Source organism: Solea senegalensis, linkage group LG4 (genome assembly GCF_019176455.1).
Source record: "Solea senegalensis isolate Sse05_10M linkage group LG4, IFAPA_SoseM_1, whole genome shotgun sequence".
NCBI lineage: Eukaryota > Metazoa > Chordata > Actinopteri > Pleuronectiformes > Soleidae > Solea > Solea senegalensis.
The window spans coordinates 12,225,818-12,240,563 of record NC_058024.1 but is presented as its reverse complement, the minus strand read 5'-3'; the positions used below and the strand labels follow the sequence as shown (position 1 = coordinate 12,240,563).

Below are 14,746 nucleotides of genomic sequence, written 5' to 3'. Positions count from 1 at the left end.
ACGTGAAATGGTTGTGGAGATTTCTATGATCCTGGCTTTTTAGAGGTCGTCCCTTATCATACTGTGAAAGAGGTCCAAAGATGGCAGTTTCTTGGCAGTCACCGTTTCATAAAGCTTGTGCAAAACTTTCCGACAGTGTCAGAAATTTAGGATTACCATCTCACTGTGTGTGTGCGCTGCTACTAGCTACATCTACTGATTAGCCAACTGATTGCAACATGAAATGATGTATCAATTAGAGCAACACAGTCAAATACAATGCTGACAGAACATAAACAGAATGCTGGTATGTGGGATACAATGCGTATGTGGTGTATCCGCCGCCTCTTCTTTGTGTTTTTCTCCACACATAAACAGAACAAATGCTAGAGCCCGATTCATCATCTTCTGCTGTATAGCACTGGTAAATGCTTATGAGCTTATTCGTCTGCTCTATTTATGTTTATAGTGATCTTGCGACAGGGCTCAGTATCATTCACTTTAGATCAGATCTTTAGATTTAAAAACAGATCAAAATAAAATATAGGTCAGGAAGTTAGACAAAAGACGGCATCACTGATAGAGGCTTTAACACCTCCACTAACTTTAATTTAGCTTTCATGTTACGTTCTACACCATCATCTCAGGCGATGTCTTTCTGTAAATAACCATTGGGTGGCAGTGTTGTACAAATCAACACTGACCTTATCAGAGCTTCTGTTCAAAGCCCAATTGTCTGTAGTGATGTTGACTGAAGCTGATCACAGCCTGTGACAGGAGGAGTAAGAACTGATAAATAACTTCCCTGTCTCATCATAGCTCAGGATCAATAATATTCACTCAGTGGTCTTGATTTATTCATGAACTTCACTGTGTAAAGTATTGCCACATGTTTTCTCACTCTAGCTGGATTCAGATAATGAAGCACTGCGCGGTCGTCTGCGAGCGCCGCAGGAGAAAATCATGTACACGCTGGTACCAGTTCCCGATGGCATGGACATCTCCTCCATCTTTGAGCTGGATCCTACCACGCTGAGAGGAGGGGACTCCATGGTGCCCAGGTGAAATAGTGCAAGCATGCATGATAACACACACACACACACATGCACACGCGCACTCGCACCAAAACCATCGTTCTAGAGCTGCCTACTTTATTATGACTCACATAATGTACGTACAGTACATGCCTTAATTAAATGTTGGAGGAAATGGCAGACACTCGTCAAGGAAAAACCCAATTTAATGTTTGAAAAAAATGTTTGTTAAATAGTAATAATAAAAACCATGCTGCCTAATCAGAATGATCATGTGATGTCAGGCACAAATCTAACTGTGTCAGCAATAAACTCTTAACTCTTAACACGTGCAAAGCAGAGGGGGATTTTTATTCAACAGCGCAGGTTTTTTCTGGTGATGACAGTTTGAGTTTTTGCAATTATGATGGAAACCAGGGCTTCCCAATCTTTTTCTCATTAAGAGTGTAAACCATAGTATTGTACAAGCATATTTCATCCTCAGCCACTGTACAAATCACAGGAAACTTAATACTCGATGCAATTTATGTCATTATTTAATGTTTATTGAAGAGGGATACGGCATATTAATGAACATCAGTATGCCATATACATGTATATATACCTTTAACTGAAAGCCAAGACAGTCCAAACGTGGTGTGCCCGTAGGACACTTCACTGTCCCCTCTTGTAGTGGCTCCGATGGTTTTATCAATGTGGTCATAGGGTGGTTTTACACTATGTGGGAAAATAACAAGCACAGTGGATATTCAACATCCGGTCTGCGGGCCAGTCTTATTTTGGTTTTGTACTCTCATAATTTAATTTCCTTGGGATAGAGTATTTAATAAAAGTTTCCCGGAAAAAAATTACAAGACACAATGCTGCAGTCATCCTTCTGAAGGGGTTTCCCGTCCAGCGCATGATCTGGTACTTTTCCCTGCTAGAACCACTGCTCAAAATATTATTTCACAGGAAAAGTGATTGTGTGGTTTTTTTTTTGGTTCTGTTTTAAGGTGAACCATGGGAAGTGAGCCTGCTAAAATAATCAACACCTGATTCTGTGTCAGTGTGAATTTTGGAGTCACGGTTTGATAGCACAGGCACCCAATACGAGGACAATCTCGGTATGGCACGTAAAGCTATTGTTGAGGTAGATGTTGAATCATGGGGACGATTTTTGCCTCTTTTTGTTCAGCAGCAACCAAATATGGTGTGGTTATCGCACAATTCTGTTTGCAGAAACATGACACATGCTGCTAAGGGCAAAAAAACTTTCATCCAAAAGTTGAACTTTTTTGATCTGTTTTTGATATATTTGATATTTAATTAATACATTATCAGATAGAAGAAAAAGACAAAAAAACATAAACATAAAACATAAAAAAACTCATATGAGTTGAGCTCTAGTAAAAAGAAATGGCAAAAAAAAAAACCTTGATGTGAGTCAGTGCTAAAACCACAAATCATATGTTTTGTTAACATTGCATGTGTCTTCACTCATCATCTGGCAGTTGAATGCTTTCTCTGGAAATCTGCTGTTTAAACCAAGGCCAGCTTAAAATGAGTCAATGCTGACGTACAGGTTTTATTTAGCAAAACAGCGGTTTTCCCCAACTGTTGTTTGTATTTGGTGTGAAAGTAATGTGATAATTCAGGAGGTTGCAGGTTAAAGCTGCTTCTTTCCCATGACGTCTTGGCTGAGCAGTAACTGCTGTATATTTCCACGTTTTGGCCATCTATAATAAGCCTCCAGTGTGTTATTGGATCGTTCTAAAATTACCGTAGCACGTTTGTCCCCGTCACAACTCATCAGATAAGGACAGAAACTATCCACCTTGATTCAAAGCCCCTATTGTGTTACACCGTCATGTGCATGCCTGTGTGCTGCTAGCCCCGCCCATCCAAACCTGAAATAACCCTGTTCGTCACAGTTTAGCCAGGGGGCTAATTAAGGCCTGAGAGAACCAGTACACAAAGGTAAGCCTGTTAGCTTTAGTGGGAGTGGTTACGTAATGCCTGCCAAGAATATGCCCACTGATGTCTATGCTTAAGGCCTGATGAGCCACACACGCACACACACACTTGAAGCAGACTTGATGCTTTTAGAATGAAAGACACAGTTGGCACAGACGTTACTATGTGTAGTGAATTTGTGTTAAAAATATGGCACTGTACAGGTCACTAGTGACTATACAGTAATCATGAAACACACATACACACACACAGTCTCTGCTCAGGCAGTTTGTTGACAAAGCTTGCTCCTTGCTCGTGTTTGTTTCTTACAAGTAACGGGTGAATTGAATTCACTTCCATGTGCGATCAAATCTGCTCGGTCTTAAATCGAGGTTTAAAAAACAGCTTGTGAGAATTGATTATTAGACCAGAACAAAGAATTGACTCAATTTCTCGTGTTATATTTGATGTATTATTAGTTTTTCTGGATAAAAGTTTGAATATTTGGTGATGTATATTATGTTCGTTTAAAATTTTAAGACCACAATGGAAATAACTTTTATGTGTTCATCCTCGACATCTTAAAGTATTTGTGATGCAGTGTGATACTGTCTTTATATATTTGTATCTATGTCAAATAAATTAAATCATATCAAACAAGGATATACACGTTATAGGACACCTTTTATTAATAATACATTGTTCAGTTCAATTCAATTCAATTCAGCACAATGCGATATTGACACTCATACTACCTTATAATATATAGTAAAATCTATAAAATGATCACTACTTACCTTCAATATATATTTAATAAAAGACCAGAATTCAATTTTCAGAAGTACCCATGGAAACTGAATTGATTTTTACATTGTAGATATAAAGTGAAGTCTCTCTGACATACTCATACCCAGGTGCCTCCTGTTTAAGGTTAAGGAAAATAGGAAAAAACTAATAGAAAGCCTCTTTAACATTGAGAACAAAATTAATATCACAATTTGTCTAATGTCAGGAATGAGCAAAAGGAAGAAAAGGAGATGTTAATGAGGGTGGTTAAGGTTATCCAAGAGCCTGTTTATTGCAGCTCCTGTGTTGTAAGAGTGCTGCGGCTCTATGAAGGGCCGTGCTTTGTGGGTGAGCACTGAGTGAGTTGTCGAGTGAGAGTGAGGGAGCGGTGAAGTTGATCATCGTCATAGGGCGAAAAAGCCTGGTCAGGTCCAGTCCATTGCAGGGCCAACATATAGAGATGAACAAACCTTCACTCACACCTAACATGCAAACTCCATGTTTTTTTAAAAGGGAAAGGCCCAGACAAGCAACCTTCTTGCTGTGAGGCAACAGTGCCAGCCACATGTGTCACTGTGTGGCCCAAAAGAGACATTTCTCAGAAGATAAATATACATATTGCAAACTTATCATTAAGTAAGTAATAAGTAGTAGTAAGCTCCACGGAGGCCACTCTTTTAGACCACCATGTTTTTTCAATAGCCCGCAGTAGACAAACTATCTTTTGAGGTTTGATGCTAACTGCAGACTGTAGCTGAAACCCCCCATGCAGAGACGTAAACATTTATTTAACTTTTATTTAGCTGATAGATATTTTTGTTTTAAATACAGAACATATTTTAAAGGAGGCACACTATACTAAAATATTAAATAAAATCATGTTGTTGGAATGGAAATATTGGATTTCATTTGGTTTCAGTGCCTGTATAGTCTACTCACAGCCTGGGTCTGTGTTATTTTTGTCATAGTTAATCAGATTCACATAAAACTGGCTTATAGCAGGTTCTTGTTCTGCAGCGCATGCAGACTAATGCATATTACAATACAAACCCAAGCGAACAGTCAACGAAAACAACGCAACAATGAAAATGAGCAAGATGGCACATCACATCACATCAATAATCTTCCAACAAATGGTGTTCATGTCATTATTTCATTGCAATATTCAGCAGCAGTTATCACATATTGCTTGTTTTCCCAACGTCGCGCAGCCCTAACACACATCTATCTAAATGGGACATTCATCGTGTTATTGTTGCAGTTCTTTTGTTGAAAACGTGGCCAAATCAAATGAAGGTTGTGCTGGTTACTGGTATGTCAGCCAAAACCACAGGAAGACAGTCTGAGTCATCATGTCTCAGCCAACTTTTGTAAGTTTCTGTGGTACTTAAGGTGGTACTTAAGGTTAAATGATGATGGTTTCAGCCTCATCAAAACACCTACTACAACAACTACTACTACTACTTTATTTTATTACTTCAAGGTCAAGGTTTTATGCACATTATTAAAGTCTGAATAGGACACCAGTAAACAAAGGACATGGGCTCATTAATACTAACTACTTTTGTTCTCTTGGGAACGTGAATCTATTTATTCCAGTTTCCTGGCAACTGGCCCAAAAAGATTATGAGATTTGCAGTATGTTGTGTGCTGAAGCTGATTTATCAGCCTGAGGATGGTTAAAAAGTAAAGGTCATGGACTTTTCAGAGGTAAAAGAGCTTGTTCTGCCTCTTTTAATTGGTTTTTACTTTAGTTCCTCACCCACACAGTCTAAATGTACTAAATAATACTATGATAAGACATGGAAATTATTAAAACAAATGAAGAAATCTTTATCTCACTCATGGAGCATGTCGACCCTGGGCCATGTCAAGTATTATTATTCTTCTTTCAGCTTTTCCCTTTATGGGTTGCCACAGCGGATCATCTGCCTGTTATGCCGTTTACAGTGATCTGCATATTTTATTTGGCAAAGGTTTTGCTCCAGATGCTTGTCCTGACGCAACCCTCCTGGGACTAGGTGACCACTGTCTGTGGCTCACCTGTGGCTGGGTTCATGTTAAGTGTCCAAAAATTTCAATTAAACTAAACCACAGGAGGTTAGGTTATCCTATGAATTTAATATAAAATATAATATATGAATATGAAGTTTGCTGTGTTCATTCTGCTCCACAGTTGTGGTCTGGTAATTAAGTCACAGAGGTCATTAGGTAAAAAAGTGAAATTGTGCCCTTTTTTTTGTATTATTGCCAACCTCACTTAAGAGCATCTGTTGAATTAATTGGAACTGTGCAATGTTTCCTTCCTCTCTTGTAAATCTAAAGTTCTTTCACATTCAAAAAGGAAGGAAAAAGGAAATTCTGATTTTCTCCTTCCTGCAGCTGGATTCATTGTCTCACTCCACTCTCTCTTTTAGGAGCTCGTATGTGAGGCTAAGACATTTGTGCACAAACACGTGGGTTCACAGCACCAACAACCCCATCGACAAAGAGGAGGAGAAACCAGTGATGTTACGAGTGAGTACTGGATGTGATCAGAATACGAGGCATGGCCGAGGTTTTTCTCAACAGGTGTGATAAAACAATTGTTTTTTTTTTTCAGATTGGAACATCAGGAGTCAAAGAAGACAAGGAAGCGTTTGCCATTGTACCTGTGCCGCCAGCTGAAGTACGTGATTTAGACTTTGCTAATGATGCGAGTAAAGTGTTGGCGTCCATTGCTGGCAAGCTGGAAAAGGGAACCATAACACAAAATGAGAGGAGGTAAAATAGCAGAGCAATTGTATGTATCTTTAAATTTCAAATATAAATTTAAACCCAAATGTCACTGAAATATTTTGACTTGATTTACTTTTCAGGTTTGTGACCAAGCTTCTTGAAGATCTAGTTTTCTTTGTGGTGGACATTCCCAACAGTGGGCAAGATGTGTTGGAGATCATGGTTAACAAACCCAACAGAGAGAGACAAAAACTCATGAGAGAGCAGAATATCCTGAAACAGGTTGGTCTTAAACCGCGGAGACTGTAACGACATTGTTTGGATTAAAGATTTAAAAATGCTTCTTTTCCATTGCAGATTTTCAAACTCCTCCAAGCCCCTTTCACAGATAGTGGTGATGGTCCCATGCTTCGTTTGGAAGAACTTGGTGACCAGCGCCACGCTCCTTTTAGACACATTTGCCGGCTTTGCTACAGAGTGTTACGCCATTCCCAGCAGGACTATCGGAAGAACCAGGTGGGTGGACACGACGGCGCCTTTCTGACTGACTGTGGTACTGTAATTTTGTTTTTCTTCATAGTAAACATTTACTCTCTCTGGGTCGTTGCAGGAATATATTGCCAAACAATTCCGCTTCATGCAAAAGCAGATAGGATACGACGTGTTGGCAGAAGACACAATAACAGCTCTGCTCCACAACAACAGGAAGCTCCTGGAGAAACATATCACAGCTGCTGAGATAGACACATTTGTCACACTGGTGAGGAAGAACCGGGAGCCGAGGTGAGGCTTACAGGAAGAAACTGCTATCATAAAACTGACACAGAAAGACCTGCTGTGGCCATTTTGGGTGAAATTTGTTTGTTTAACGTCTAGCAGGAATTTAAATCCATGTAAATGTATTCAAGTGCTGAGGGGTTTTAGTGTAACAGCTTGTGCAGTATTTTGGCTCGGAGGCTTATTTGCTGACAGTTTGTGTGTGTGATTCTGCTGTGTCACTGTGTTATTCAGGCTGATGCGGAAGGTTGAATAAAGAAGGTTCTTTACTACAGTTCTGCTCATGTGTTTACACACCCTGGCAGACTTTGTGAGATGTGTACCATGCTTCAAGGAAAACAGGCGCGATGAGGCAAAGCGCGTTTCTGAGAAAGTAGCAAATTAATTAAACAAGATATCAAAATAAAGCAAATACTGAGATGGTGTCCATAAATTCTTCATACCCTTAGTCCTTAGCCTTCAGTCTTTTGTGATTTTGCGGCCTGGTCTTCTTCCTGTCTAAAGGAAAGGCCTCCAATGTGTACTCCTGGTTTGTTTTGCGTGAAATTTTCCCAAAGCAGCTCAATGACATTAAGGTCAGTAGCTGCTTATAGCCACTTCAGATCTTTCCCTTTTCTTCTGTTACCTCAGACCTATTTTTGGATCATTGTAATGTGTGTGTCCCACATGCAGATTCTGGACTAATGAGTGTAAATTGTCCTCCAATAGTGAATTCATCTTTCCTTCGATTTTTGACTTAAGTCCGTGTAACTTACATACACCCAGATACACCTTATTGACTTCTCTCTAAACCTAGTGTTTAACAATTGAACTGATGGTATAGTAAGAATAATAATAAGATAATAATAATCTGTCTTGATACAAGTAGACCCCTACTTTTCCACTACTTTATGAGAGTTTAAATACTACTAGTTTGGATATGTTTATATATCCTCTTATTGATTTTTATGTGTCACTACTTTTCTCATAGGTCCATTGCCAGTTATTTTGATTTCCCCATGAGTATGAATGTGTATGTCTCAAGTGTAGTGACTTTTCACACAGAGACTATACTTCCAACAATTCACAGGGGTTGAAGCTTAGCCTGAACAGCCATTTAAACTTCAGCGTGTGTCAACTTGTGTGTATATTGTCATACTAAACATTAGAGGGTGTGTAAACTTTCAAACATGACTGTTTTGGTGATTACATTCATAATTATTATTTTATATATGCCCTCGCAATTATGTACAGTTTCATCTGATCAGTACACCCAAAGAGAAGTTTAGTTTAACGGCACTATTAGTAATACTTTCCAAATTGATCTTGCATCTCTCTTCTCCCTATCATAGTGAATTTGGAAAAACATTACATGCGTTGTCATCCATACCTAGGTTTCTGGACTACCTGTCAGATCTCTGTGTGTCTATGAACAAGTCCATCCCTGTGACCCAGGAGCTTATCTGTAATGCAGTGCTTGACCCTTCCAATGCTGACATCCTCATTGAAACCAAGTGAGTTCCTCATACTTCTCTTGTATCTCACAGCTGTGGAGAGCGTCCTGGACTAAGTTGTGTGCTTGTCCCTAGATTGGTCCTATCAAAGTTTGAGATTGAGCTGTTGACAAATGGAGAGAGTCCGTTGGAGGCAGAGGATGAGGAGGAGGTGTGGCTCTTTTGGAAGGACAATTGTAAGGAAATCAGAAGTAAGAGCATCAGGGAGTTGGCCCAGGATGCAAAAGAAGGCCAGAAGGACGATCAGGAGGTGGTCAGCTACTACAGGTGAGACTGAATATGTTATGTTATATCAGTGACATGGGTCTCTCGGGTCCTGTTCAGACCTGGTATTAACATCCGTCCTGAAGTATCCTCACAGTGCAGTTCACGCTAAGTAAAATCTGAATGCTTCCAATCTGTCCTGAATGTGTGCTCTAATCACAACAAAATACATATTCAGAGGTGATTTTTAGGACGCATGTGGCCACATTCCTTAGAATGCATGAACGCAATCTGTCCTCTGGAGGGATAAGAGACTGTCTCCTCAGCTGATGTCCTCTGACCCACTTCAATATCACGGTATTATTAACACAGAGTACCGCATGATTTCTCTTGTCGAGTAGTTTTTCTCTCTCCACAAAGAGGCGGACCATTCTGTGCATGAGGTGAGGCTGTTTGTTGGTGAATAAATGCCCCTCCCTCAAAAAATGTGTTCATGAGATGATGTAGGGAGGGAGGAAAGGGTATGCTAATGATGTCAATGAACCAGAGTTTACCCAAAGGTTATCCATCTGCGTCACTGACAGCAGCTTGAATCTGAAGAAGTACTGTGAGCTGCATTAGAATCCAGACAGCCGTCAAAATCATGTGTGGTTATCAAAATCGTAAATGACACCACACCTCACAAGCATGAAGTATTGACCATAAATCATTCTTATTAACACTCCTATCAGGTGTCAGCTGAACCTCTTTGCCCGCATGTGCCTGGACCGTCAGTACCTGGCCATCAACAAGATCTCTGGTCAGCTGGACGTGGACTTGATTCTGCGCTGCATGTCGGACGAGGACCTGCCCTATGACCTGCGGGCCTCGTTCTGCCGCCTGATGCTGCACATGCACGTAGACCGCGACCCTCAGGAGCAGGTCACACCCGTCAAATATGCTCGTCTCTGGTCTGAGATTCCCTCTAAAATTGCAATTGATGAGTGAGTTTGCCACAGGAAAACATTTACCTGACTTGAGGTTACATTCTGAGGACATGTGTGTAGGTGACATGTTGTGCCCCTCATCTCATTATCCAGCTATGACAATGATGGAACCACCAGAGATGAGATCAAAGAGCGGTTCTGCCTCACAATGGATTTTGTAGAGAATTACCTGAGAGAGGTGGTGTCGCAGAACATTCCCTTCTCAGACAGGGAGAAAAACAAGCTCACCTTTGAGGTAAAGCCGCAGTATGGAGCCAAATAACAGATTAGTCACTGGTTTTAATTACGTTCTTAATTATGGTTGTGAATTCTCTCATTTGTAGGTTGTGAACCTCGCCAGGAACCTTATTTATTTCGGCTTTTACAACTTCAGTGACCTGCTTCGACTGACAAAGATCCTGTTGAACATTTTGGACTGTGTTCATGTTAGTACCATATACCCCATCAACAAGATGGAGAAGGAAGAGGAGAACAAAGGTAAATGTCCATCTCCGTGAGCCTTACTCCCTCAACTGATTCTGAAGTTTACTTCCTCAAACTTGACCTGCAGGGTCAAGTTTGAGGTAAGTAAACCTTTTAAAAAGTAAAAAGTAATACAAAAACAACACCATCCATGTGTATATTTATCCCCTTTAACAGAAGTTTCTGTCTCCTGACCAGCATCTTGTGCTGCTGTGATTAAACTATAATACAACTGGAAAAACTAGTCATGAAAGTTCAAAGAATCTGTGCCTTACTGAGAATCTGTGCCTTACTGAGAATCTATGACGAGTGACGTATGTAGTTGGCTCAAATGTTGTCGGATTGATTATCTGATTAATTCTTTATGTGCGTGTCATTCAAAAAAAGTGCCTAACCCTCATAGGTTTCCAGACACCATTAATATTACTGTTGCTGTGGTTCATGTCAGATTTAAATTGATTACCAGAGATTACAGATTATTTTAGAGCTTGGTTTTAAAGCTCGAGTGTGTAACTGTGTGATATTTTGTTGTCGTTATTATTGTTCTCTGTCTGGTCTTTGTGGACAGAAATGGTGTAACATTATTTGTATGCTGCGTCCTTCATCTTAAAACATGCTCTGTCAACCAATGCTATCAGAGCTGACTGAGGGAGCTTTCGTGTGTATACAGCAGCAGTGCATGCACACAGAACTGCTGAATGACTGGGCTTATTAAGCAGTAGACTTCATGTTGAAACTTTTTTGCGGGTGCTTCTTTGTGTTTTTCAGTCACATTCCCACCTGTTTGCAACAGTCTCATTTTCTAGGCACTATGTTGCTCTTGCCCTCTGTTTTGACATCTCTTCCTGTCTGCAGCACAGGAGTCATTTTGGACCTGATAGGCTTTTTGGAGCTGATAGGCTCACCTTCTCATAACCATAATTCCCTGAAGGAAAGTGAAGAAGAGGAGTCTGTTTGTTACAATCAGCAGTCTCATCACTAGATGTCACTAATTCTTATACACTGGATCTTTAAGATCATCAGGGACAGGTTTACTGTCTGTTATTGGAAGCAGAACCAAACAAAGTGAAGCAGCATTTATTCTGCTCCTCGCCTGTGGAACAAACTTCCTAAATACCTGAGGTCTGCTTGGACTGTCAGCTCATTTAAATCTGGCCTGAAAACATTATTTTTTATTGCAGCTTCCTCTCACATTCTCAAATAATCATCTTACTGCATTTGAAAGACAAGAATGAATTCATCTCTTACAATTTAAATGTCTTTTTTAATTGTAATGTTGATTTTAATGTCATTTTAATGCCTTGCTTTTTTTCTGGGATTTTTTTTTATGTATTGTCTATGCCTTTGTAAAGCACTTTGAGTTGCCCTGTGTATGAATAGTGCTAGACAAATAAACTTGCCTTGCCTTTAAAACACACAAACATCCACCATGTCTTTGAATTTGAATTCACTATTTATGTTGTAGCTGGCAGCAATGTGATGAAGTCCATTCATGGAGTTGGGGAGCTGATGACCCAGGTAGTGCTACGAGGAGGTGGCCTATTGCCCGCCACACCAACTCATCAGCCCGAGGGAGACGTGGTCAAAACTCAGACTGAACCAGAGAGAGAAGACATCATGGTCATGGACACCAAGCTGAAGATCATTGAGATTCTGCAGGTGGAATATCGAAACGCTAGTTCTTCTTTTAATCTAATCAACGCTTTTTATCCGTAGCGTAACACTGTTCTTTTTTGCCTTTTAGTTTATTTTGAATGTGAGGCTGGACTACAGGATCTCCTGCCTACTGTGCATTTTCAAACGTGAGTTTGATGAGAACAACCCACAAGGAGAAAACCCAGCCATTCAGAATGGAACCAACAATGTCCCAGGCCAGATGCCAGGTATAAGTGATTTAATGACTGTGGTCTTAAATGCATTTTTACTCACATGTTTTTCCCATATCAATCCTAACACTTTTGTTTTGTTTTTTACTCCAGGAAATCTTGACTTTGAGAACATTGAAGAACAGGCAGAGGGGATCTTTGGAGGAAGGTAAATCCAAAGCTTCCTGGTCTTTCCATTTCTGAAGAAGCTATAAAATAAAGATTTATGTTAATTTATGTTTGTTGCATTGTCTTTACAGTGAGGAGAACACTCCGCTAGACCTGGATGACCACGGTGGTCGTACTTTCCTAAGGGTCCTGCTCCACCTGACCATGCACGACTATCCACCTCTCGTGTCTGGAGCGCTTCACCTGCTCTTCAGACACTTCAGCCAGAGGCAGGAGGTCCTCATGGCCTTCAAACAAGTAAGACCTTCACTGTACCACCATTTTCATTTTAATATGTGGTCATGTGCACAGTAATATTTCACTACAGCACTAGAAACCTTTTTACATGATATTTAAATGTGCACATCTGTTTCTCCCCTCACTTCGCTTCAGGTCCAACTGCTGGTGACAAGTCAGGACGTGGATAACTATAAGCAGATTAAGTCAGACCTGGACCAGCTGCGGTCCATCGTTGAGAAATCTGAATTGTGGGTGTACAAGAGGCAAGGAGAGGATGCGATGGACGGAGATGGACCTTCTGAATCTGACAACAAGAAGAAGGTTTAGTGTACCATCACTTAGAAACATGAGCTAACCTTTGAATACATGAAGCAAGAAGACACTCATTGTATTCCTCAGTATAGATTATTTGATTTAGCCTTTATGTAAAAAAAACAAAAAAGCCAAGACATTTCTGCACAGACACTGAAAGCAGGATTATTTCTAGATTAGATCTTTTATGTGTTTATCATCATGCTAGATGCCTGGATACTTGTGTTGAATAATCCTTTCATTATTTGATCCATTAATGTGTGATATGCAGACTACAATGACCTATGCATCTTGACCTTGATACATAAATAGTAATTCTAAAACCAGTCGCACAGTACCAATGTTTCATCATTCTTGTAATAGTAGCAAATGATCACCTGTGTGGCCTTCAAAATGAAAATGCTATAACACCTCTTTTCCTGATTGTTTTTAGGGAGATTCACTTGGTTCTGACAAAAAGACAGAAAGCACCAGCAGCTACAACTACAGGGTTGTAAAAGAGGTAAGACTATTCTTAGCCCAAATGCTGTGTTTTCATGTTTGTGATCTGGCATCTGGAATAAATACCCATCCTGCTGTTTGCCTTCAGATCCTGCTGCGCCTCAGTAAGCTATGTGTCCAGGAGGGGAGCTCCGGGAAGAAGAGTAAGAAGCAGCAACAGAGGCTGCTGAGGAACATGGGAGCTCACAGTGTGGTGCTGGAGCTGCTGCAGATCCCCTATGAGAAGGTGCATTGCATGCGGATTATTTAGGGAGGCTCAAAAACACTACGTGACGTGTAGACATTTGCAGTTTATCTGCTTATTGTGCTCTATATGCCCAGGGTGCACCCGCCATGCTGTGTAGCAGCTTGAGTCATGGAAGCTTGCTCTCACTGAAAACATGGCTGGCAGCAAGGACACAAGGAAAAACAGATTTTGGCCATCTAACAAAAGGCTGAGCTCATAAAATCTACACCTGCTGGAGTCTGAAATATCCAAGGATATTCATCTTGACATGAGACAGACTTTTTCAGATGAGGACTTTAGTTTTTGTCACTTTGTAAATGGCTCACTCTTACACCAAAGACCATAAAGATAATCATCAAATGTTTCATCATGGCACACAGGAGTTGTTGAACCACTGCTGCCTCCATCAGTAAGTTCTGATGTGTTATATCCTAAATTCAGTATTTAAACACACACTTACCAAAGGAGGCAGCAGCAGACCAGCAGCTCCTGTGTTACAGCAAACTAAAAACACATATTTCTCTCTGGACCTTGGTGCAGGAAAGTAAGCAATTTACAGCTTCATTTGACAGTATTTAAAAGCTCAAATGATAGGATAAAGCAGCTATCATAGACTTATGTGGGCCTAGATTTTATTAAGTTAGTATTTTTATTATGTGACCGAAGTGTCTTTTTCCTTGTGTTTCTGCTGGCAGCCACATTTTCACATGTCTGAAACTGGTTTCCAGTGTGCATTCAGCACTGACTGACTGTTTTTCAGTACTTCATATACGTAACCAGAACCATCACTTCAGTATAAAAAAAGAAGATGTCTGACCTTGTGTCATGTACCTTAGGGCGAGGATATCCGGATGCAGGAGATCATGAAAACGGCTCATGAGTTTTTGCAGAATTTCTGTGCAGGGAATCAGCAGAACCAGGCTCTGCTTCACAAGCACATCAACCTGTTTCTTAATCCAGGGGTGAGTAGCATCGGGTTTACTCAGAGGAGATGTTTTGTTAATTTGAGTTTTTTAATTACATCTGTCAGCGGGAAGGAAACATCTGCAATTCACGTATT

The 14,746-nt window shown here is 40.3% G+C and overlaps 1 protein-coding gene across 5 annotated transcripts in view; it reads left to right on the top strand.

Annotated features, from left to right (window-relative positions):
* Positions 1-14,746, top strand: part of itpr1b (inositol 1,4,5-trisphosphate receptor, type 1b) — a 100,019-nt gene that overhangs the window by 21,104 nt on the left and 64,169 nt on the right. For all 5 annotated transcript variants that reach the window (XM_044023604.1, XM_044023602.1, XM_044023603.1 and 2 more), the window contains 19 exons: positions 886-1,040; positions 6,152-6,251; positions 6,337-6,497; positions 6,593-6,734; positions 6,810-6,968; positions 7,063-7,235; positions 8,603-8,722; positions 8,798-8,989; positions 9,658-9,909; positions 10,006-10,147; positions 10,236-10,389; positions 11,840-12,033; positions 12,119-12,257; positions 12,354-12,408; positions 12,500-12,665; positions 12,801-12,968; positions 13,393-13,461; positions 13,549-13,686; positions 14,523-14,648. In XM_044023604.1, the coding sequence (XP_043879539.1) occupies positions 886-1,040; positions 6,152-6,251; positions 6,337-6,497; positions 6,593-6,734; positions 6,810-6,968; positions 7,063-7,235; positions 8,603-8,722; positions 8,798-8,989; positions 9,658-9,909; positions 10,006-10,147; positions 10,236-10,389; positions 11,840-12,033; positions 12,119-12,257; positions 12,354-12,408; positions 12,500-12,665; positions 12,801-12,968; positions 13,393-13,461; positions 13,549-13,686; positions 14,523-14,648 (2,805 nt within the window). The remainder of the gene's footprint in view (positions 1-885; positions 1,041-6,151; positions 6,252-6,336; positions 6,498-6,592; positions 6,735-6,809; positions 6,969-7,062; positions 7,236-8,602; positions 8,723-8,797; positions 8,990-9,657; positions 9,910-10,005; positions 10,148-10,235; positions 10,390-11,839; positions 12,034-12,118; positions 12,258-12,353; positions 12,409-12,499; positions 12,666-12,800; positions 12,969-13,392; positions 13,462-13,548; positions 13,687-14,522; positions 14,649-14,746) is intronic.